At 40.1% G+C, this 22,574-nt stretch overlaps 1 protein-coding gene across 2 annotated transcripts in view; it reads left to right on the top strand.

Annotated features, from left to right (window-relative positions):
• The window catches only part of ANO6 (anoctamin 6), a 229,025-nt gene that overhangs the window by 177,340 nt on the left and 29,111 nt on the right, over positions 1 to 22,574 (top strand). For both annotated transcript variants that reach the window (XM_020900987.2, XM_020900988.2), the window contains 5 exons: positions 161 to 266; positions 4,417 to 4,477; positions 12,686 to 12,828; positions 15,787 to 15,864; positions 22,028 to 22,253. In XM_020900987.2, the coding sequence (XP_020756646.2) occupies positions 161 to 266; positions 4,417 to 4,477; positions 12,686 to 12,828; positions 15,787 to 15,864; positions 22,028 to 22,253 (614 nt within the window). The remainder of the gene's footprint in view (positions 1 to 160; positions 267 to 4,416; positions 4,478 to 12,685; positions 12,829 to 15,786; positions 15,865 to 22,027; positions 22,254 to 22,574) is intronic.

The following is a 22,574-nucleotide window of genomic DNA, read 5'->3' as shown; positions in this document are numbered from 1 at the left end:
AAGATTTTATCAGGTTAATGAAGTTCATTTCCACTCCTAGTTTTATAAGAATTTAAGTTTAGTTTTTTATCATGAATGGATGTTGGATCTTATCATTCTGATAAAAAGTCTTGTTCATTAAATTTTTAAAAATTAAACTTTATTTTTCTCTTTTCTTCAGCAAAGAAGTTTGTGATCCTGATATTGGTGGCCAGATCATAATGTGTCCTCAATGTGATAATGAGTGTCCATTCTGGTCACTCAATGTTACTTGCGAGTCCTCAAAGGTATTTTTTTCAAACATTTACAATTAATGAAAGCTTTTTTTCCTTCTAATAATTTTAATACAACATAGTGCTTAAATTTTTTTTCTCTTGAATTTAGAAAGGTAATTTTCAGCTAAGCCTTCATTTTTAAAGATAGATGTAAAATACTTGTGTTATTCCTTGTTTATAAATAATACATTGAAATTAAAAGCCTTATCAATAATCTCCTGAAATGTCAGTGAAGAACTGTGGAATTGAAACTGCTTGAGTATTTCAAGTAATCAAAGCAGATATCTCAAACCTGACTTATCTCATAAATACTATTTAATAGGTTTACTGTTATAAGTATTTTCCTTAATTCAAGTGATAATTCAAGTGAATGGAAACCTGAAATCTGTACTTGTTTTTCCACTTTGAAAGTATGCTGAAACTCTCCTTGGATTTTAAAAGACTTTGCAGATCAGATTTAGAATGTATTTATAAAAATGCATAAGAAAGTTTTTGTCTTCAAATGGTAGCAGATATTCACTTTGTCTCTAAACATTCCCACCAAACACATCTGGTTCCCCTTACACATGCAGATAGATGGTCTTGAGCTATATGACTTCTTAAAATCCAGGAGGTTTAGCAAAAGCATTGAGACTGGAGGGAGCTTCCTGAAAGGCATGCCAGAAAGGCTAGACAGGAAGAAAGACGGTTGGCTTGCTTCAGAAGGTTTTCCTGACAACTTTGTCATTCATAGAATTCTTCCCTGTCTTGACCTCTCTGTCCCCTTATTCTGCTGTGAAAGTTTAGGAATATTTCTATGATCTGCTTCTGATCTGCTGCATGTAAGTCTTACTTTAACTGAATACTAATATAGTATTCTATATTATAGAATATTCACTAATATAGCTAATATAGTGATGCTACTTTATATTTAGACTTTGCAAACTTATGCTCAAACCTGTATTATCACTGGACTCACAAAACAGTGCTGTGAGGCAGGCAGAACAGATGTTACCTCTATTTTACAGATTAAAACACTGAATCTGAGGGATTGAATAATTTGCTCAACCACCTGCCTAGTAACAGACAAGCCAGAAAATGACAATACCTCTGCCTTCCTTGCTATTACCTTGTTCCTCACTGGCTGACTGTAGGACCAGGCACTTCACCCTTGAATTGAACTCAGTTTGAAAAACTGCTCCACCACTTAATTAAGAGGATCGCAGGGTATTGTCAACACATGCATTTTTATACTTTATGAGTTAAATTAGATTTCATCGCCCACTCCCCTTCAGCCAACACAAGTTCTAGACTGTAAATGCCCATCATAGATCACTCAAAGTGGAAGACTTGGAGGTAGTGAGAGAGAAGCTTCCTTCCAGTACTGCTGACTCGTAAAGGCCCTTAGTTAGTGTGTGCCCCCAGGCCACAGGATTCAAGGTAAGTGCAAGGGATGACACCAGAGGCGAACTGACTCCACAAAGTACAAATGGAAATTCCTTTTTCCTTAAGAAATTTTCATGCTCTCATGTTTTGGGGGGAAAAAGTGAATCATTCTCTTCCAGCTTCAAAAAAAAATCCTTTGAGTCTTTTCAGAGTGATTTACAAAGGGAGGGAAGCATATAAAAGAATATAAGTAAAAGAATGAATCGGGTGGAGAGGGAGGTGGGAGAGGGGATCAGGATGGGGAATACATGTAACTCCATGGCTGATTCATGTCAATGTATGACAAAACCCACTGAAATGTTGTGAAGTAATTAGCCTCCAACTAATAAAAATAAATGAAAAGAAAATTAAAAAGAATATAAGTAAAAGAATGAAATGAAAAAATAAAGTAAAAAAGGAAAAAAGAGAAGCACCTTTCCTGTTTGTTGGTTAATTCAATCATTTCTTCATTTATACGTTTTTTAGTCATTTCTTTCCTTTTGGAAAGCATGGAATATTCACTAGTTGACATGTATGCCAGAATTATTAACAAATTAGACATAGATAATCAGGATCAAGGAAATGAAGAAACAGTTATGGAAATAATCAGGATTGATACTGGTTTTGTGACTGAGCATTAAATAAGGTTCTTAGCTTTTTAGCTGTCAAGATAAAGAGGAAATATGGTTAAGTTATATTTAGGTCTTTGAAATGAATTGGTATATAAAAATTTGATTTTGTTCCTTTGCAGGAAGAAAGCATAGCAAATTGCCACTTTTCTAGATTCTAACTTTTCTAGATTTCTATCCTCCACTTAAAATCATCATGCCCGCATGTGTAGCTCCCTGCCTTCCTGCTCCACATGACTAAAGCAGTATGCTGACTCTGGGCCGCTGTTAACACAGCCAGCTTTCCGTCTCTGCCATCCTGCCAAGCGAAGCTTGGTAAGCTAAGCTTCTTACCAAGAAAACTCTTTGCTTATCTTCCCCCCTTACTTCCTGCTTCCGTGCTGTTTCTGGGGCATGTAGAGCAGAGAGGCCAACCATCTTATACTTTCAGTTCCTCGTTTCTTACCCATGTGGCAAAAATGGTAACTTCCTCCAAGCCACCTAACTCTCCGTCATAGGAGTACAGGGCACGTCTCTTATCTTGAGCTCAGCAGCTGCACTGAGTTTGGCATTAGCAGCAAACTTGCCTTTTCTCGCTGCTCCTTTCCCTCCCACCCCTCTGGTATTGACAGAGGTGCTCGCAGTGGCTTTTTGTCAGCATAGTAGGATTTCCTCTTTCTGGAGTGGGAGGGTAGAGGCATCAGGGCAAATCGGGAGGTATCACAGAGAGAGAGGTTTGCGTTGATTCCTAGAAGAGAAGTAACTCTGGACAGAATCTTCAGTAATAACATAACACGCAGAACTGTATTTCATAGGACTTTTCCTATAATAATTTTTCAGTAAAGGATAAGACATGACATTATAAGAGAGCTTGAAAAAGATAGTTCAAGAGAGTCAAAGATAAAAGATTTGAAATCTGTGTTCTGTGTAATCCCAGGACAGAGTAGGTGTGGAGCACTGTTCCCCAGATTGATCACTCATTTATTAATTCTGTCTTCCTTGAGCTGGATTTTTGAGAGGAGTAATTGAATGAATTTGGGACTGTTCTTCCTGCTCAGGAAATATATGTGTGATTGAGGGGCATCGACATGATTTGGAAAAGGATATATAAGAAGATGGGTAGGTGGATATTATTTTACAAAAATAACATTGACTTATATTTTATTTAGATGGAAGTTTATTCATTTTGCATCAGTATAAGGGCAACCCAGAAAGAACCTTGAAAAAGTCAAGTTTTTTACTTAGAAGCAGCTTTGAATTTTCTTTAACACTGAAAAGTTTGCTTTTTATTTATTTATTTTTAGCCTATAGCTTCCTTTTCTGGCACATCTTCTTTACTTTTCATAAGATCTTTCATAAAGTTGATATTGTGTTTGCCACTTTTTCCACTAACTTTATAGACCTTTTAAGGAGATATAAAAATGCTCACTGATGAAAAATTGGTAGCTAATTGGAAAATTTTTCAGGAATTAATAGAGGGAGACAATTAGCAAAAATTTGAAAGTTAGTAAGCTAGTAAATAGAGCATGTAATATATTCATTCATGATCATTGTACCCTTTGTAATGTCAGCAAAAGCACTTTTGCATCTTTATCCTGATGAGAGCTTCTGTCAGCCATGATAGAAAAGTCATCATTGGATTTGAGGAAAACGAGCTCTGGAGGAGAGCCATCTCAAAGTAACCCCAGTTTTGTGCTTCTCTTAACAAGAAAACCAGGAATTCGGGAACTTGCCCTCTGACCAGGGTGGGATAATAAGATGCAAATCATAAATCTCAAAGTTTGTTTGGAGTTCATTGTACTTTTAGGGCCATACTCTTTCCTCAAATTCACTGATAGTCCATAAAAAGAGGCTATTATTCAAAAGTATGTTAGAAGCTTTCAACAAAATGGAATCTTAGCAGCTGTGCTTATTTCTTTATCAAGACACAGAAAGATTCCTTTGGAAAATGTAGTCTGGTAAAGGCTGTGTGCTTTCAGGAGAATGAGAAATCTCGTCTGTAAGTATGTAGTAGATATGGTGATTGTCAAACTAGGTAACAGATTTAAAAGAAATTTCCAGACTGTAAGATATACAAAGCAGTGCATATTTGATGAGTTCTAGTAAGTGAAGAACATAATTCATGTAAATGTCATTATTGTATTTTACAGAAATTGTGCATCTTTGACAGTTTTGGAACCCTAGTCTTTGCAGTATTTATGGGGGTGTGGGGTAAGTTATATTCATTTTTTTTCAGTTTCCTTTTGCCTCTTAACTGAAAAAAGACAAAAACCCTAAAATCACATAAGTACTGAACTTGGTATCTTTATACGGTTTTATATATATAGACTATCAAAGCAACCCACTTTTAATCTCTTGGATTGCCCAAGCTTCAGCTCCCTGGAACTCCACATTTATAATTCTTAAGGCCATTGTTTCAATTACTGCATAAAAAAACTACCTCAAAATGTAGTAGCTTAAAACCCACACGCATTATTCCTCACAGTTCTCTGTGTCAGGTGGGAAGTTCTCCAGGCAGGGTTGGTGTACGGGGCTCAACTGGGCCACCTTGTCTTGGTCTGCATGGTTTCTCATCCTCCAGGAGCTGGACCAGCATTCTTCACATGGCAGTTCAGAGTTCCAAAGAAAAGCAGGAAAGGAGAAGTACACACCAAGCACCTTTTAAGCCTACATTTGCATCTAGTTTGCAAATGTTCCATCAACCAAAGCATGTCATGGTCAAACCCAACAGCAATGTGAAGAGATGGGAGGACAGCTCAAGGGCTTAGGTAATACAGGGAGGCATGGTTCACTGTTGTGGTAGCATCCCTAGCTGTGATCCAACCTAATTTTCATGGGCTTGGGGTTCAGGAAAAGCAGCAACATGGGGATTCCAGGTAAGCTTTCTTGTTTATATACTTCTGTATGAGTGACTAGTTAGTAAAATACATGCTGCTACTCTTATCATAATAACATTCTGTTTAATGAATAGGACAGATGTGATCCTCAAGAATTTAATTTGTATATAGAAGCCTTAACACTATATAATTATTTATCTTGAAGAGCATCAGTAATGTAATGAGGCAGTTATCATTTTATACAGGCTTTCACGTGTTTAATTGATGTAAATGTTCTACCATAGTAGAAAAAAAATGTTCATTTTCGAAGATAAATGCATTTCCAATTTCATTGTGTGAGTCTGGGGTAAAACAGTTCAGGATATAGATAGGTGGGGGAGGAAACAGAACTAAGTCTCTTGTTTTGGAGAAGACAGCCTGTCAACACATGCTACTCACATATAGATACCGTTGTTTATAGGTATCCCTGCCAGTATTTCTCTTTTGCAGTGGTTGTGCCTATGAAGGGTCCCCAAATGAATCACAAAATAGACAGGCCAATTACTTTGGACACTTTTAAGAGATATTAGTTGCCACTCCTGCATAAAGTAAATTGTAAGATCCAAATGTACCTAATAAGTCACATTGTCATTCAGACATTTAGCATATTTTGGCTGGAGACCAAACAGTAGCTAATATTTGCCACACAGAAGAATAAAGATCAAGTTCATGTATTAAGATTCTCTGTACTCCTTCACTGTGAAATACACCTTTCATTTTTTTTAATCCTGCTAAGAGGATGGGTGCTGAACATCTGGGCAAGAGCAGTTTTAACTAAATTGCCCAAACCTCAGTCTCAACACTAATTCATAATCTATAAAGTTCAAACGCATCTATTGAACTCTGTATGTTAATAGATGCTGATAGCCCTAATTAAAAGAGACTTCTAAAATGAAGCAAAAATTACTAACTTCGACAAGAAAGAAAAACTTCAAATTTCCTAACCAGCTCTGCTTTCTGTGATCATTAAACTACACCATGTTTATAGAAGTGACAGGCATATTGAGCTGCTGATTTTATTTCATCAGATTTTAGAATGCAGAAAGCATTTCAGCCCTGCTCATGGCACCATATCTTTAAGGAAATGTGTGTGTATGATGAAGTTTTTATTTTAAATGCCTTATTGCTTTTCTTGTTACCTCTGCCTGATGAGAACTACTGCTGGGAACCTCATTACAGAAAGCCTGCAGTTGCAAAACTGAAGTTTTTCATATCACTATCATCATATTCCTATAGCATGTCTTGTGCCCAGATGTATGTGGCAGAGTATTTTTCTTCTCCCTGGAAACTATAAAAGTTGAAAGTAGAAAACCTTGTATAATAAATTTCGCATAAATCATGTACTTCTTTGAAAAATATCCCCCCTTTTAGGCCAAGCCAGTCCATCTGCTCCTGCTGACTCCTAGAGTGCTAAACACCAACTACTCCCAGTGGAAGCAGAGGTTCTGAAAGCCTTCTCCCCTCCCTATTCCTTGTCGTTTCTTACCTACTTCTCTTTGATGCTCCCCACCAGCCTCTTGGCTGCATGGCTGCCATTTTTAATTTTCATCTTTGAGTTCTAGGGTGAGCCTAGTGATTTCCAGAAAACTCAGGCACCTAGCTCATAAGAAGGGGGATTTCAGGAAGCCATCACCCTAACTAGCTGCACTTGGAGATCAGAAAATGACTATTACAACTGTTCATTTCAGGTCTCTGCTTCTGTGGCTGCATCCACACTAGCAAAATGATGCAACTCCTATAACCACCTCTGTCTCCATTCAGCTGCATTTCTGATGTCAGTGACACACAAGTGCATCTGATGGACATTTTAAAAACCACATCTGGAATCCTAGCTGCAGGAGGGTCTGAGAGATGTGTTTTTGTTTAGAATTATGATTTTTAAAATTTATTCAAATATAGCTGATTTACAACATTGTGTTAATTTCTGCTGTACAGTACAGTTATTCAATTATACATATATAGGAATTTTTCATATTTTTTCCATTATGGTTTATCACAGTATATTGAATATAGTTCCCTGTACAATACAGTATGACCTTGTTATTTATCCCGAGAAATGTATCTTCAGCCTTGTAGTCTTTCAGTTAGGAAGTAGGAATCTAGGCTAAGCAAATTCATCTGCCTTTGTGAGTGATTACAGAAGTCTGAATAGTTTCAAGACCCAGTAAAACCTGCCAGGCCTTTTGCAGCAAACTGTTAAAGCAACCAGAACGATCCCAGCTACAGAGTCTGCCTTGTCCTTAGACATTGCTGTATACAACCACCAACACTGTGTATTGGAATCTTCCATCAGATGGATATTTTCTTTAGCTGTATAATATCCTGATTAAGAGGACCAGCTGGTTTTGGTTCCCATGGTCCTAGGCAGCCTTCTCTCTTTTCTTATTCTATGTTCATTTAAGGGCCCTGTCTCTCTCAGTCAGCTAGAGCTGCCTGGTATATGGTTTGCCAGAGAATGTGAGTGCCGTGCTCCCCTCTGGAGTCCAACCAGTTGTTTTATTGCAGAAAGAGAGAGTACAAAAGATAGAGAACAGGAAATTCCAGTCTGGCAACATGCAGTCACCCCAGGTCCCTGTGCTTTCACTCCGGGACTTGCAGCACTGTGAGTAGGCAGCCACGTGGCCCAGGAGACTCCAGACATTGAGTGGTTATGCTGGGCTATGGAGTCTGTTGTGGACCCTGCTGAGTTCTTGGCTCTATGAAATGAGAAGCTAAGAAACTCCCACCCATTCCTGCAGCCCTCCAAGGTTTCGAGGATTTGCTACCCACTCACCATTTTTCATCAGGCCATTTCTGGCTTACACAGCAGTCCTATCACTTCCCACTCAGAATGCCTCAACTTCAGGATTTGGTAAAAACATCCATACTTTTATGTTCAAGTTCAGGGAGGGAGGGGAAGGGTATCCACTGTCCTTTCCTTATAGCAACCGATTAAATTGCTTCTCTTGCTTTTTTGTGAGTTTTATTTTCATAACTCAGCTCCTGCTAATACTGCTGCTAGATTGTTACTGAGCAAATGAATGGCTGTTACACTCCCATTTTAAAGATGAGGAAAATGACATTCAGGCAGATGCGGCAAATTACCAGAGGTCCCAAAGACAAAAAGTAACAATCACGGAATAAGAGCTCTGTAGGTACTTTGGTTGTCGTCAGCCCTTAAATCAATGACAAAATGCAGGGAATAGTAATAAAGCTGTAACAGACTTTTAGAAGGATGCAGAAGTATTTACTTGATATAATTGCACTATCTTATCTGGCAATCTGAGAAATGGGCTAGAAAATAATGGTTCTACAACCTTGGTCCTACTTCACCTACGCAGGTACAGACCCTTCTTTCTGAATCAGGAGTAAGAAAACCCAGCCTTATGAGATCAATCCTAGTTATTTCATCCACCTGCCTGTAGGTGCCAAAACACAGTAGGACTTTCATGTCCTGCATCACAAACTTCTTTCAAAAAGTTATGTTTGAAGATATAATTTCGTGAAAGTAAGCTGCTCTTTCAGATGAAGTAAAAAGTAATTTTCTTTACTTAGCAGAGGAAGAAAATAAGAATTTTCTTCGTTGAAAATCAGTAAAAGTTTCAAAAGTAGCTGTATTTCTTACATTTCAATTAAAGTGACAAAATTTAGAGAGATTCCATAAACACAAGGAAGGTATCCAAAGTGGCTTTAGAGAGCTTTTTCCAGGCTAGCCTTATAAAGATGCTATTAAAGGAAAGATACCATCTTCTCACCCACAGTCCCTTTCTTGAGGGTGGAAAGGGCCCGCATGTCCCCTGGTGAGTGGTCCTGGGTCAAGTGAACCATGGGACAGGATGGTACATGTGATATTTTCTCAGTCTCTCTTGAATAAGTCCCAGCACTCAAAGGGCTGGAGCCACCACAACCTCAGCCATCAACAGTTGCATCCTCCTCTCAGCTCCTCCAGGCCCTCAAGATGGGCAGAGCAGAGAGTGGTAGACAGTGGACGGTCAGGCATAGCAGGGAGCGGCTGGAGCTAGCTTGGCCCTCCAAGTAGACGGTTCCATCCTTCAGGTGTCCCAGGCAGTGGCGGTCCTCCAGTTTCTGAAATGACTTCCCACAGTACATTCATTTAGCTAATGCTTACCCAGTGCCTGCTGCGTGCTAGTGTTTCAGCCATGGGCAAAACCAAATCCCTGCCCTCACAGACATCATAAACGACAAACGCAGGAGCAAACAAAGGTCAGGGTGTGTGAGTGCTATCCATTGTGACGTGCACAAGTGGAGATCAGCGTAGGGAATAAAGTGTGTGCCTTTTTTGCAGAGTGTACACTAACCCTGGACTGATTTCATAGCTGCAGAGGGGAAGACAGAGTGTAAAGAACTTCATGGGTGGGAGGTGTAATGCAATGTTGGCAGTGGAATTCTCAAATTAAAAAGCAGGGGGTCTTCTGTTAGGTGAGGTATGTGGTGGTGTGAGCTCAGGGGTCTTTAGTAAGTGGGTGGTGGTTCTGCTTCATGTGCAGCCTGAGGAGAGTAGGCTCATTCCCCCAAGCTGGGATCTCTCTTTGGAGTATCTGCGTGTGAGGAGAGCATGGGTCAAATGGGGAGCAGGGCCAGTCAGTCACGGCTTAGTCCACAGTTACCTGGGGCCCTCAAGGCTTTTGTCCCATGGATACTTCATTTCCCCCTGGATGGGACAAGAGCGCGATGGCTGGGCAGGTTCTCGGTGGTGGAGGCATTGCTCTCTGTGTGGAACATGCACCGCTATGGATCCCTTGCACTGACTGGTCTGAGCCAGATGAGGCTATGGAGTAGCTGAGGTGTGGTACCACGCTTCCGTTCCAGCAAAGTGGTCTGTTGTTGAAGGTTGTGGTCAAGCAGTCACAAATGCTGTCTTAGCCACAAAGGAGGAACCACCTCTTTCATTCTGAGAAGGGCATGTAGAAGGAGAAAGGCTTGTCCTGAAAGCAGGAGCCTCTCTGGGGGCTGACTGAAACCGTTCTAGCTTCCCAACCACATAGGAGATGAGAATTGGCCTCCGCCACTAACTTTGTGCTCTTTGCCTCCATTGACAGCAGCATCTGTGGCAAAAAGCCAGGCTGCCACCCATATATGCTTGTGAACCTCAGGTAATCACAGCAGTGGCACCATGAGTACCCACAGAGGCAGGGTTGGGACAGAGGGCAGTTACTAGCTTTATGTCCTGGACGAGGAGAATCAGACACTGGGCAGGCAAGCAGTGATGACCTCTCAGCAGGGTGGGTGCTGGAACAGAACCAGAGGGAGGCGGGTTATGGAGCAGGCAGCTTGGGCAGTTAGGCTTAGTTGTAAGAAGGGCTTGCGCTCTGAAGCCAAGCATGCCTTGCCTCAATACCTGACTCCTTATCTCAGGCAAGCATTTGAAGTTTTCTGTGCTTCTGTTTCCTGATGTACAAAATGGGGATGGTACTAAAAGTTACCTCAGAGGGTCATGAGGGTCTTCATAGATGTTATGTCATTTAGCTCAGGACAGCCTGTAAGCTGGTTCCTATTTCCCCCATTTTCCATAGAGGGAAGCAGGCATTGTCACCAGTAGTCAAACACCTAGTGATTGTCACAACCAGAATTCAGACTTGATTCCAATGTCCAGATTACTTCTACTCTCACTCACTGTTGTTGGAACATCAGTGAAGTCAGAACAAGCATTGCCGGGAAGTGGGTATTTTGAGCATTTCTGCTGTCCCCGCCGTCGGGAAGCATTGTGTGCACGTTCCTCATGGCGCATCCCGAGGTTTCCCCTGCGTGTCCATCTGCCCGTGGCAGGGTCTGCAGGATTTCAAGGCCGCCTCTGTTTGCCCTGTACCCAAAGGCTCCCTGTTCTCTGCAGGTTGATTCTCAACCCTGACTGCCCCATTGAGCTTTCCAAAGACAAAAAACCATGCCAGACGGATGAAATCAGAACCTTGAGGGTGGTGCCCAAGCTCAAAACATTTTAAGAGTTCTCAGTGCTTATCATGCAGCCAGGGTGAGAACTGCCCCTCCATAGTCCATGCAGAGCTCATCCACTCATGCCCCAGTTGCCAGTGGAAACAGGACAAATTCTCTGCTCAGTCTGGGTCTTTCTCCTGAGTTCTAGACTTTTATCTGCCTACCAGACATCTCTCCTGGGGCCCACAGGCAGCTGATCAGAACTGAATCAGTTGTCTTCTCTCTCAGACTTGCTCCTTTTCCTGCCCTTCTTATTTCAGGGAATGACACTAGAATTCAGGACACTGCCAAAGCCAGAAGCCTAGCAAGCATCCCTGATCTTCCCCTTTCATCACACCTGCATCCAATCTGTCTACCTGCTAAAATGCCATCTTCTCTCACCTCCTAGCTGAAGCGTCCTGGACCTGCCCTTGGGTCTAGCTGCCTCTACTCCTTCTTGACCGCCTTTGATGTCTCCTCCATCTTTAAGGCACACAGAGTCCTTTGTGATATTCCCCTGCCATCTATCCACCTGGCTGCCCCACCCGTCTCACGACACTCTGGACTCAGACTATTTGAACTTCCTGGAAAGTAGTGCTCCTGTGTCTCTTTAGCGTCTTGCCTTTGCACACACAGCTCCCTGGGGGAAATGGCCTTAACATTCTACCTTCACCTGATCAGCTCTGTGGCATCTCAGAACTCACCCCAGAGGCCCCCTTCTCCGGGACAGCCTTGTTATCAATCCACTGTGACTCTGCACCCAGACCACCCAGCACTTATCTAGATCACAGCCCTCTTAACAGCCCACTGTAACTGACACTTCACTGTCTTTCCTAAACACTTAGGAGCTCCTTGAAGCAGAGACCGTGTCTTTTTTTTCTCTTTATTCTCAGCCCTCAGTAGAGGCTCAGAAATATTTGTGGGTATAACTGGTTATTCCACAATTGCTGTGTAGAAAGGGCTAATGGTAACAGTCTGATTGGAAGAAGTACCTAGGGGATTTACCCTGAAACCATATTTTCAATGAACATGTAGTGTTGTTTCTGTCTAGTATTTGAAGTGGCAAGTCTTGAAAAATAATAAAGATTTCTAAAAATTATTTTACTTATACTTTATACAAGTTTGAAAAATATATTTCCACATTTAAGAATATTATTTTAATTGGGGTGACTTGGGCAGTAGAAAATAAAGATTTGGGGACCACTAAAGCATTCTCATCCCCCAGGCCCTTTGGAGGGAATGTGGGAGAGGATGCAAGGGGAAGCAAGACTAAAAGATGGGCCATGGACTGCTTTGAATTATTCTAGTTGCCTGTGTTTTTTATTGGCAGTAATGTGCTAGTAGCAGATGCTTTAGTGGTGGACACGATCACATGCCTTCTGACCATCACACTACTACCCTTCCCATGGGCTATAGCCTGGTTTCACAAGTTGGATACATTATCAACATTTTCCTTAAAAAACAAACATTAGCTCACTTTTCTCTTTTAAGTATTAGTGTCATCTATACTTAAAACTGGATTTTATTGACCATGTACAAAAGTGTTGTGAGTAATTCATATTATTCAGTACAGATTTCTGAAGCATCACTGATCCTTGAAGATCCACATAATGCCCTTCTTTCTCTTTGTTAGTAACCTTGTTTTTGGAGTTTTGGAAGCGGCGCCAGGCAGAACTTGAGTATGAATGGGACACGGTTGAGTTACAACAGGAAGAACAACCCCGACCAGAGTATGAGGCACAGTGTACTCATGTGGTGATAAATGAGATCACTCAGGTAAAGAGAGCTTGTAAAATGTTGATGCCGAGCTTCTGTCTATGTGCACTTACGGTACTCAGTGGAATAGGGTGCATCTGGCACAAATTTTTTTTAAAGCTTCTTTGGTGATTCTTAATGTACAGCCAAAGTGAAGGAGCACTGTTTAGAATAGTGGACACAGGAGACAACTGTGGTCCTCTCTTTCTTAATAACAGTAAAATGAAAAATACATAAACTCTGAAAGAAACATATAAAAGATGTATTGATTTGTATCTTTTCATACCGGTAAAAAAAATAATCATAGTGACGTAGAAGGAAAGACACATTGGTTTTCATAGTTGATTCTCAGTTTTTCACATGTGCCTTCATTATTACAGCCCTCTCTCTTTTTTTTTGAGCCTTTATTGAATTTGATACAATATTGCTTCTGTTTCATGTTTTCGTTTTTTAGCCACAAGGCATGTAGGATCTTTGCTCCTTGACCAGGGATTGAACCCACACACCATGTATTGGAAGGCAAAGTCTAACTACTGGACTGCCAGGGGAGTCTCTACAGCTCACTTTTCATCATAGACTAGCTGCCCCTTTGTCTTACACGAAAGCCTCAGTCACTGCTCCCCCTTCTGGTTGGGATGTGCACAGAGTACTGTGGCTGTTAGCTTAAAATCGGACCGTGGATGAAAAGGGGAAACATTTTTGGGATCCCGCTATATTCAGGCCCCATACTAGGCATTTTGTATAACTAGAAAGGTAAATATGCTGCTTTTACTGTTGCTGCAGAATTTAAAAATAAAACTCTGTATCTCTTTGTATAAACATTTCAAAGTCAGTGAAAGATGATTTTTTAAAATCATCTGCATTGTTACTTCTTTCCATCAACATAGAAAATTTAGAGCTGATTGTATTTGCAGTCATCAGTATAAGGACAGTAGGTTTTGAATATGAGTAACTCTTGGAAAGAAAATGCTTTTTACCAAGAGCATCTGAAAATGGCTCCAGCTATAGATTTTATAAATTGAATCGCAGATTTACAGAATGTTGGCACTTAAAGGGTCAGGAGAGAGCAGTTCAACCTCCTTATTTTATAAGTGGAAAAAAATGAGGTTCAGTTACCCAACAGAAGGTGACAGTTGTTTCTTATAATGTAACAGGCTTCAAATAATTTCCATTATGAGTAGTTCTCTTGTTTATAATGAAAGACGGGGGTCAAAGCATGTGTTTGTGAAAGATTGTACATTCAGAAAAGAAGGCTGAAACTTAGACAAAATCAGATGTGCATTGTTTTTGAGTCCTGAAAAGCAAATGCCTATGTTATTGGCAACGTGTGAAACATACTGAGGAAAAGACATTTTAGAAATTTAAACCTACCCATTTTAAATTTAAAATTGCCAGCTAATAAGTTAAATTTCCATTGTAGCATTGCTTGGTAAAAAAATTGAAGATGAAGGTTCATTTTTTTCCTTCTTATTCCTTACTTTGCTTTTATTGCAAACACATCCTCTATTGTATAGAGAGGCCAGCAGTGTTATGGTGAGGCCCGGGGAATAAAACATATGGAATTCATATCCAAACATAACACCTTACAAGCTGAGTGATATTAGAAATTGGTTAACTTCTCTGTGCCATAGTTTGGCCAGCTATAAAGCAGAAATACGAGAGTTGTTTCCTCATATGATTGTGGTAAGCTGGTGGAGTTAATGAATAGAACCTACTTAGAAAAGCACCTGGAACAAAAGAAATGCCATGTATATGTTTGCAGCTATGATCACGTGGTTGATTGGGTCTCTAAAAAAATCTCAATATATTCATATAAACTATAAAATGGAAATGCTAAAAACTCAAGAGTTACATTTTACTAATACAAACACTCAGTCAGGAAACTTACAGTGGATACCTGGTACTTGCAGGTCTCTGCTAAACTTTCTGTCCTGCACAGGCTCTTTGCTATTACTGCAGCTACTTCTCAAATCTGAGACAGGCTCAGGAATAGCATTGTCAGATACCCAGACTATTGAGCTCAAATCATAGCAGCTAAACAGTATGTTATTCACACTTGCCTTTTCAGAAACTGTTAGTAAAATAAATACTGCACTGGTTATGTTGTGTGTATGTTTGAAATTATTAACCACCCCCCAAAAAAAGCATGCAGTTTTGAATAAGGAGGCTGAGTTTGAAAACTAATTTTTTTAAAAAATTAAGTCTAGGCTTTTGAAGACCATGTGATTTTTAAGAGCACCCACGAATGCATTATTCCTGGAAGTCAAATGTTAATTTTGTGTCATTGCTGTTTATAGAGGCTGGGATAAGTTAATGATTTTATCTTTAAACTCACTGTGTGTGTGTGTGTGTGTGTGTGCGTGCGTGCGTGTGTGTATGTGTATGTATGTATTTATCAACTTTAAATGTACAATATGATAAATTTTGAAGCATATATATATATATATATATATATATACAGGAAGGTAACCACCACCACAAACATAATCATAGAACAATTCTTTTATGCCAAGTGTCCCCTTGTATATTAATAATTTTGGATTCTAGATCCTCCCTGAAATCCTCACCTTGACAAGCACTGATCATTTTTTCCTATAGCTGTAGGAAAAAGTGATTTTTCCTATAGTCTTGTTTTTTGTGGAATTTTTATATAAATGAAAATGACTAGGATGTAGTCTTCTGTGTCTAGTTTCTTTTAATTATCACAATCCTTGTGAGATTCACCCAAACTGTTTGGTGTATTCTTAGTTCTCCTTTTACTAAGTAACTTGTCATTACATACATATACTACAATTTGTTTATCCTTTGAATAGATTGATGATGGGCAATTGGGATTTTTCTAGTTTGTGTTATTATGAATAAATTTCTGTGAACATTTATGTACAAAAAATTAAACCTAGAATACAGCAACCAATTAAGAGAAAAATCATTTTGTTGGAGAAATCCTTTGATTGCCTTTTTTTTTTCTTTTTTAATTAGGAAGAAGAGCGTGTTCCCTTTACCACGTGGGGAAAGTGTATACGTGTAACCCTCTGTGCCAGTGCTGTCTTTTTCTGGGTAAGAATCTGCAACAGGTTTTTTTCAGTATCTAATTTTAAATGTTGAGAAAACTGAAAAGTCGAGCTGGAAACTGTGCAGTCTCATAAAAAAGATTGATTCCAGAGAACAATTAAGCCACCACATGGAGTGGCTCTCAAGGTTTCACAGTAACTCCTGTACCCATGTCTCTTCCAGCTTTTTTTTAACCTCTATTCTTTAGATCAGATCCATGGTTCAGGTTTTCCAGTTTCTAATAGACCAGATGGGAGGCATCAAGTATTCTAAAATTTTCCAAGAGTAGCCTTAATAAAAAGGTAATAGGAACTCTCAGAAATAAAAACTTCTGAAAGACATAAAAGAAGTCTCAAACGATTCTGGATAAAAAGACAGTGCTCCTAAAACATCAGAACTTAAAGTTAATTTTGTATTTATTATTAATAAAATCATATTGTTGCTGCTCAGTCACTAAGTTTTGTCCGACTCGATGTGACCCCATGAACTGCACCACACCAGGCTTCCCTGTCTTTCACCATCTCCCAGAGTTGCTCAAACTCCTGTCCACTGAGTCAATGATGCCATCAAACGATCTCATCCTCTGTCGCCCTGTTCTCCTCCTACCCTCGGTCTTTCTCACTATTAGGATCTTTGCCAATGAGTCAACTCTTCCCATCAGGTCACCAAAGTATTGGAGATTCTGCTTCAGCATCAGTCCTTCCAATGAATATTCAGGGTTGATTTCCTTTAGGATTGACTGATTCGATCTCCTTGAAGTCCAAGGGACTCTCAAGAGTCTTCTCCATCACCGCAGTTCAAAAGCATCAGTTTTATGGCCCTCAGCCTTCTTTGTGGTCCAGCTCTCACATTCATACATGACTACTGGAGAAACCATAGCTGTGACTGTATGGACCTTTGTTGGCAGTGTGATGTGTCTGCTTTTTAAATACGCTGTCTAGGTTTATCATAGCTTTTCTTCCAAGGAGTGAGTGTCTTTTAATTTCATGGCTGCAGTCACCATCTGCAGTGATTTTGGAGCCCAAGAAAATTAAATCTGTCACAGTTTCCACATTTCCCCATCTATTTGCCATGAAGTGATGGGACCAGATGCCATGATCTCCATTTTATGAATGTTGAGTTTTAAGCTAGCTTTTTCACTCTCCTCCTTCACCCTCATCAAGAGGCTTTAGTTCTTTGCTTTCTGCCATTAGAGGGGTATCATCTGCATATCTGAGGCTGTTGCTGTTTTTCCTGGAAGTCTTGATTCCATCTTGTGATTCATCCAGCCCAGCATTTTGCATGATGTACTCTGCATATAAGTTAAATAAGTAGAAGGACAATATACAGCCTTGACGTAGTCCTTCCCCAATTTTGAATCATTCTGTTGTTCCATGTCCAGTTCTAACTGTTGCTTCTTGACCAACAAATAGGTTTCTCAGGAGACAGGTAAGTGATCTGGTATTCCCATCTTTTTAAGAATTTTCCACATTTTTTTGTGAGCCACATAGTCAAAGGCTTTAGCCTACTCAGTGAAGCAAAAGTAGATGTTTTTCTGGAACTCTCTTGCTTTTTCTATGATCCAGTGGATGTTGGCAATTTGTTCTCTGGCTCCTCTTCCTTTTCTAAATTCAGCTTGTACATCTGGAAGTTCTTGGTTCACTTACTGCTAAAGCCTAGCTTGAAGGATTTTAAGCATTTCCTTGCTAACATGTGAAATTGGTGCAGTTGTGCAATAGTTTGAACATTCTTTGGCATTGCCTTTCTTTGGGATTGGAATGAAAGCTGACCTCTTCCAGTCCTGTGGCCACTGCTGAGTTTTCCAAATTTTCTGGCATTTTGAGTGCAGTACTTTCACAGCGTCATCTTTTAGGATTTGACATAGCTCAACTGGAATTCCATCACCTCCACTAGCTTTGTTGCTGGTAATGCTTCCTAAGATCCACTTGACTTCACATTCCAGGATGTCTGGCTCTAGGTGAGTGATCGCACTGTCATGCTTATCCAGGTAATTGAGACAGTTCAATTTTTTGCACAGTTCATCTGTGTGTTCTTGCTACCTTTTCTCAGTCTCTTCTGCTTCTGTTAGGTCCTTGCTGTTTCTGTCCATCTTTTGGGGGTTTATTATTAATAAAATCATATCAGTAACATAATGAGTTTTATTAGCTCAAGAGACTTACCTGCTGGCTCAGCAGTGAAGAGTCTGCCTGAAATGCAGAAGGCACAAGAGACAGATTCAATCCCTGGGTGAGGAAGACCCCCTGGAGAAGAAAACGGCAACCCATCCCAGTATTCTTGCCTGGAAAATTCCATGAACAGAGGAGCCTGGCAAGCTACCATCCATGGGGTCACAAAGAATCGGACACAACTGAGCACATGGCACAACATTAGCTCAAGGATACCCAGGTTAGAGAATAGGACATGAAGCCCAGATATGAGCTCAATAATAATATAACATATGAAAAGTAAGGCATTACAAATCAGGGAGATCAGTAAAGGTTATTCAGTAAATGGCAATGAAGCAGTTGTTAGCTATTTGGGAAAAAAAGAAAGGAAAGATTGAAATCATACTCTAAACCACATTCTGTGATAAATTCCAGAAACATTAAAAAAAAGTAACATCCTAAAAAAATTAGATGTAAATATTGAGAGATATATACACACACACACACAGTTTCTAGATGTGGAAGAAGTTTCAGAGGAAAGCATTTCTTGTCAACAAATAGGACAAAGGGCTAGTTCCTTCAATACATAAAGACTTCAGAGCACTTCTAAGATAACACCAAAAATCTCGGGAGTTAAGAATGCAGAGGAGATGAATATCAATTCAGAAAGGAAAAAATACAATGGCAGATGTCAAACCTCAGTGGTAATTAAATCAGTGCACATGAAAATGAAATACAGTTTTTCATCTCTCAAATGATAAGCTCTGTAAGGATGAAGTGCCAAGTGGTCATCTTCTCTCATACCTAGACTACTGGATTTATACACTGCTCTAGCCTTCTTAGGAAGCAGTTTGGCAGTATATATCAAAAGTCAAAAATATTCTTAGGCTTTAATCTACTAATTCAGCTTTTAAAAACTTTTAATCAGGAAGTATTTCAAAATGATAGAAGTCAGCATGGATTTAATCAGACATTATATATATATATATATGTATATATATAATATTTGTGTTGATATATAAATATTATATATACATATATAAAACCTCTGCCAAAAATGTCCTCCTTCCACCTTTCATACAGTAGAATATTGGACGGCCGTGAAAAAGTATGTCCACAAAAATATTTTATGACCTATAAAAATGTTATGATGGGTTTAGGAACCAAGTTAATATGTAAAATAATTTTTATATGCAAAGAGCACATAGTTCTGAAGGAATTATGCCTACATATAGATGCATTCTTTCCTATTTTTATCTTTTCTTCATTTTGATATTTGGAGTCTTTCAATTGTAGGTGACAGAAGATCAGTCTCCAGTTGGTTTAAACAATAATCAAAAAATGGGAATGGGTGAGATTTCTTGGTTCTTACAACTGAAAAATCTCATGTCTGAGGTATGACTTCAGTCAAGGATAGATACTGTAGCCCAGATGATGTCAAGGCTGGTTTTGTTCTGACTTCACTGTGTGTCCAGTGGCCCCCAGTGTAGATCTTCCAGGCATCCCTCATGGGCACAAGATGGCTGCAGCTTTCCAGATCTCACATCACATCCAAGCCAAGAAAGATCTGCAGTTTCCCCTGTTGACAGAGAAAGCTCATCTATCATGTGGGCAGTAGCACTATCTCCTCACATCTTGGTGGCTCTTAGTAGGTTATTTGCCAATCCTTCGATCAGGTGCTGAGCCAATAGGATGAGACACTTACTTGTCTCAAACCAATTGGCATCTACATCTGGAGCCCACGGAGGGTGGGCAATAGAGCCTAAACCACTAGAATAAAAATAGAGCGGAGGTTATTTACCCTAAAACAAAACTAGGTACTCTTCTAAGACAGGGAACAGATCCCGGGCAGCAGAAGCAACCAGTGTCCCCGATCAGGATACTTTCCAGTTTGCTCTAAAAACATACATTAAAGTCATGATCAGAAAAAATGAAATGTAAGAAACTGGAGGAAGGAGAATGGAAAGTTTCCCTGTCTCTTTAAGAAGTATTGAACCCATTAAGTGCTCTGAAGAAAAATGGAAACATGTCAAGTTTGTAAAAGTTCTGAAATGAATTAGAATCCAACCATGTAGGAGGCAGTGCCATATAGAATTTCCTGTTTCTTGGACTCTGAGAATCTCAGTTCTCTCACTAGTTGCTTAATTGCGGGCATATTGCTTCATCTCTTTGTGGCTCTTTCTTCATCTGTAAAAAGAAATACAGTACTACCTACCTCACAGGACAGTTGTGAGGATTTTTAAAAAATATGTGGATGCTGAAGCAATAGTACGCATTTAAAGAATCTCAACTATTAAATGATTACTGAATTTTAAAAATTACTAGCAGACTTAAAAAAAAAAAGAACTATTTCAATGGCCTGTATGTGTTGTGCTGAGAGAGGAAGACTTGATATCCTTTCTCTAATACATCTCTCTCAGCCTTAACTAATTTTCACACGTACACACACAATATTATTTCCTTTCACAAGTGTGAAGCCTTAGCTATGAAGAAAAGGAGATAATGAAAGAGATTAGAGGAGAAAGTATAATGCTTCATCCACAAACTGACGGCTTCAAAAGTCAGGAAAACATCTTTTTAACACTTTGGGGCACCATTAATTATAGCTAAAATTTAGATCGTGCTTTTCATGTGCCTGAGCTTAATGCTCTGTTTTTACCTGTAGTAACTCATTGAAGCCTCACAGTAATCCTATAGATGCGTTGCTGTTATTATCCCCCCCATTATGTGGGTGAGGCAATTGAATGCCCCAAGGACTAAGTAATCTGCACGAGGTGGAGGAGCTGGGATTCGAACTCTGGAGTGCAGCCAGGCTTGTGATCACTCCCTCTCCTGCCCCCGACTGGTAGAAACCAGCTTCCCTCTGTGACGATAAACAACATGACATGACTTGCTTGGCCCTGAAATTCACGTTCACTGTAGCTCTTCTCTGTCATGGCAGTCATCAGAGGCCATCAGAGACACTGAATACACGCTTCCAGAATGTGTCCAAGAAGGTAGATAAAGGGAATGCAGTTTACAAATGGGGCCTTCCTCATGCCCCGTTCAGTGGCCAGAGAAAACCCACCTCACTAGGAAGTGTCTGTTGTGTTAGACGCCCCCGCTGATCTCGGGTCTGTGCAGTCAAAACGACAGTGGACTGAGAAACTGAATCTTGTGCAGGTATGAATAACTGCCGGTTCACCATCTCAAGATCCAAGCGTAAAACGCGTGCGCAGCGTCTGCCAGCGGAGAGCTGCCTGCTGCCGTTTCTGGCGGTCACCTCGGGGCACCTCTGTAGCCTCGCTGGTTCTCCTCAGGGTCTCCTCAGCTGTGGGAGTGAAGGCGGCAGCCAGCACCTGCTCGCCCACCCCCGGAGCCAGGGAGAGGTTCTCTGTTGGAAGGAAAGGTATCCTTTGCCTGGACTGTGCTGTGCTGTGCCTAGCGGCTCCATAGCGTCTGGCTGTTGGCGACCCCGTGGACTGCAGCCCACCAGGCTCCTCTGTTCCTGGGGATTCTCCAGGCAAGAACACTGGAGTGGGTTGCCATGGACTACAACTAAACAAAGAGCGCTCCTTTATAACCTAAGTAATTCCATACCTAGAAGGGATATTTTCACTGGTTCTGTGATCACAGATTTTTCTCTTCTACCAGAACATGCTACCAGGTACTCCATTTTGAAGATACTGTAAAGATTCTCTGTTTCTCTCTTTTTATTAGGGCTTCTTTTTTAGAGTTGTTTCAGGTTTACAGAAAAAGTCACAGAAAGTACAGAATTCCCACACACCCCTCCTTCCCTGCTCATAGTGGCTCTAGCTGTTAGCATCTTCCGTTAGCGGGTGCACCAATTCTTTTGACTACTATCATTCCTTCTGCTTTCTTTGAAATGTAACATGCCTGGTTTTCACCCCTCTTGTGACACTTACGTGAGATTTACACCACTTTGCAACGCATGTTGTCCATTTCAGCATGGGGCCGGTTTTTAAGTGTAAAAGTATAGTTATTGATGAGTCTCACACTGCCGTGTTAATATATTGTGTTTTCAGATCCTGTTGATCATTGCTTCCGTTATTGGGATCATCGTCTACAGGCTCTCAGTGTTTGTTATATTTTCTGTAAACCTTCGCAAGATCTCTAATGGAACAGACCCAATCCAGAAGTATGTAACGCCACAGATGGCCACATCCATCACTGCTTCCCTCATCAGCTTTATCATCATCATGATTCTGAACACTATATATGAGAAAGTGGCAATCATGATTACTAACTTTGGTAAGGTCCTGCTATATATCTATAACATGGGTCTTTTCTAAGCCATTTTTAGAACCAAGTAAAAACAGGGACTGTATATTTTAGGCATTCCAATTCCGGTATGTTACAATTTTTAGAAAATTTCAAGTGTAAACATATTTTTCCAGCCTGTCCAAGAAATGAATTATCTCCAGGTTTGCATTAGTAAAAGGGACAAAGCAAAGACAGTCATTATGATGTCCAAGCTCTGTGTAAACAGATCAGTGCTGAATAATATTTTCAATTACATTATATTATGTACCCTATTGTTGAAAGTAAATAGTCTCTTTATTGCAAATAAGT

This window comes from Odocoileus virginianus, chromosome 24 (assembly GCF_023699985.2).
Source record: "Odocoileus virginianus isolate 20LAN1187 ecotype Illinois chromosome 24, Ovbor_1.2, whole genome shotgun sequence".
In the NCBI taxonomy this organism is placed as follows: domain Eukaryota; kingdom Metazoa; phylum Chordata; class Mammalia; order Artiodactyla; family Cervidae; genus Odocoileus; species Odocoileus virginianus.
The sequence above is the reverse complement of the archived record's forward strand: the minus strand, read 5'-3'. Positions and strand labels throughout refer to the sequence as shown.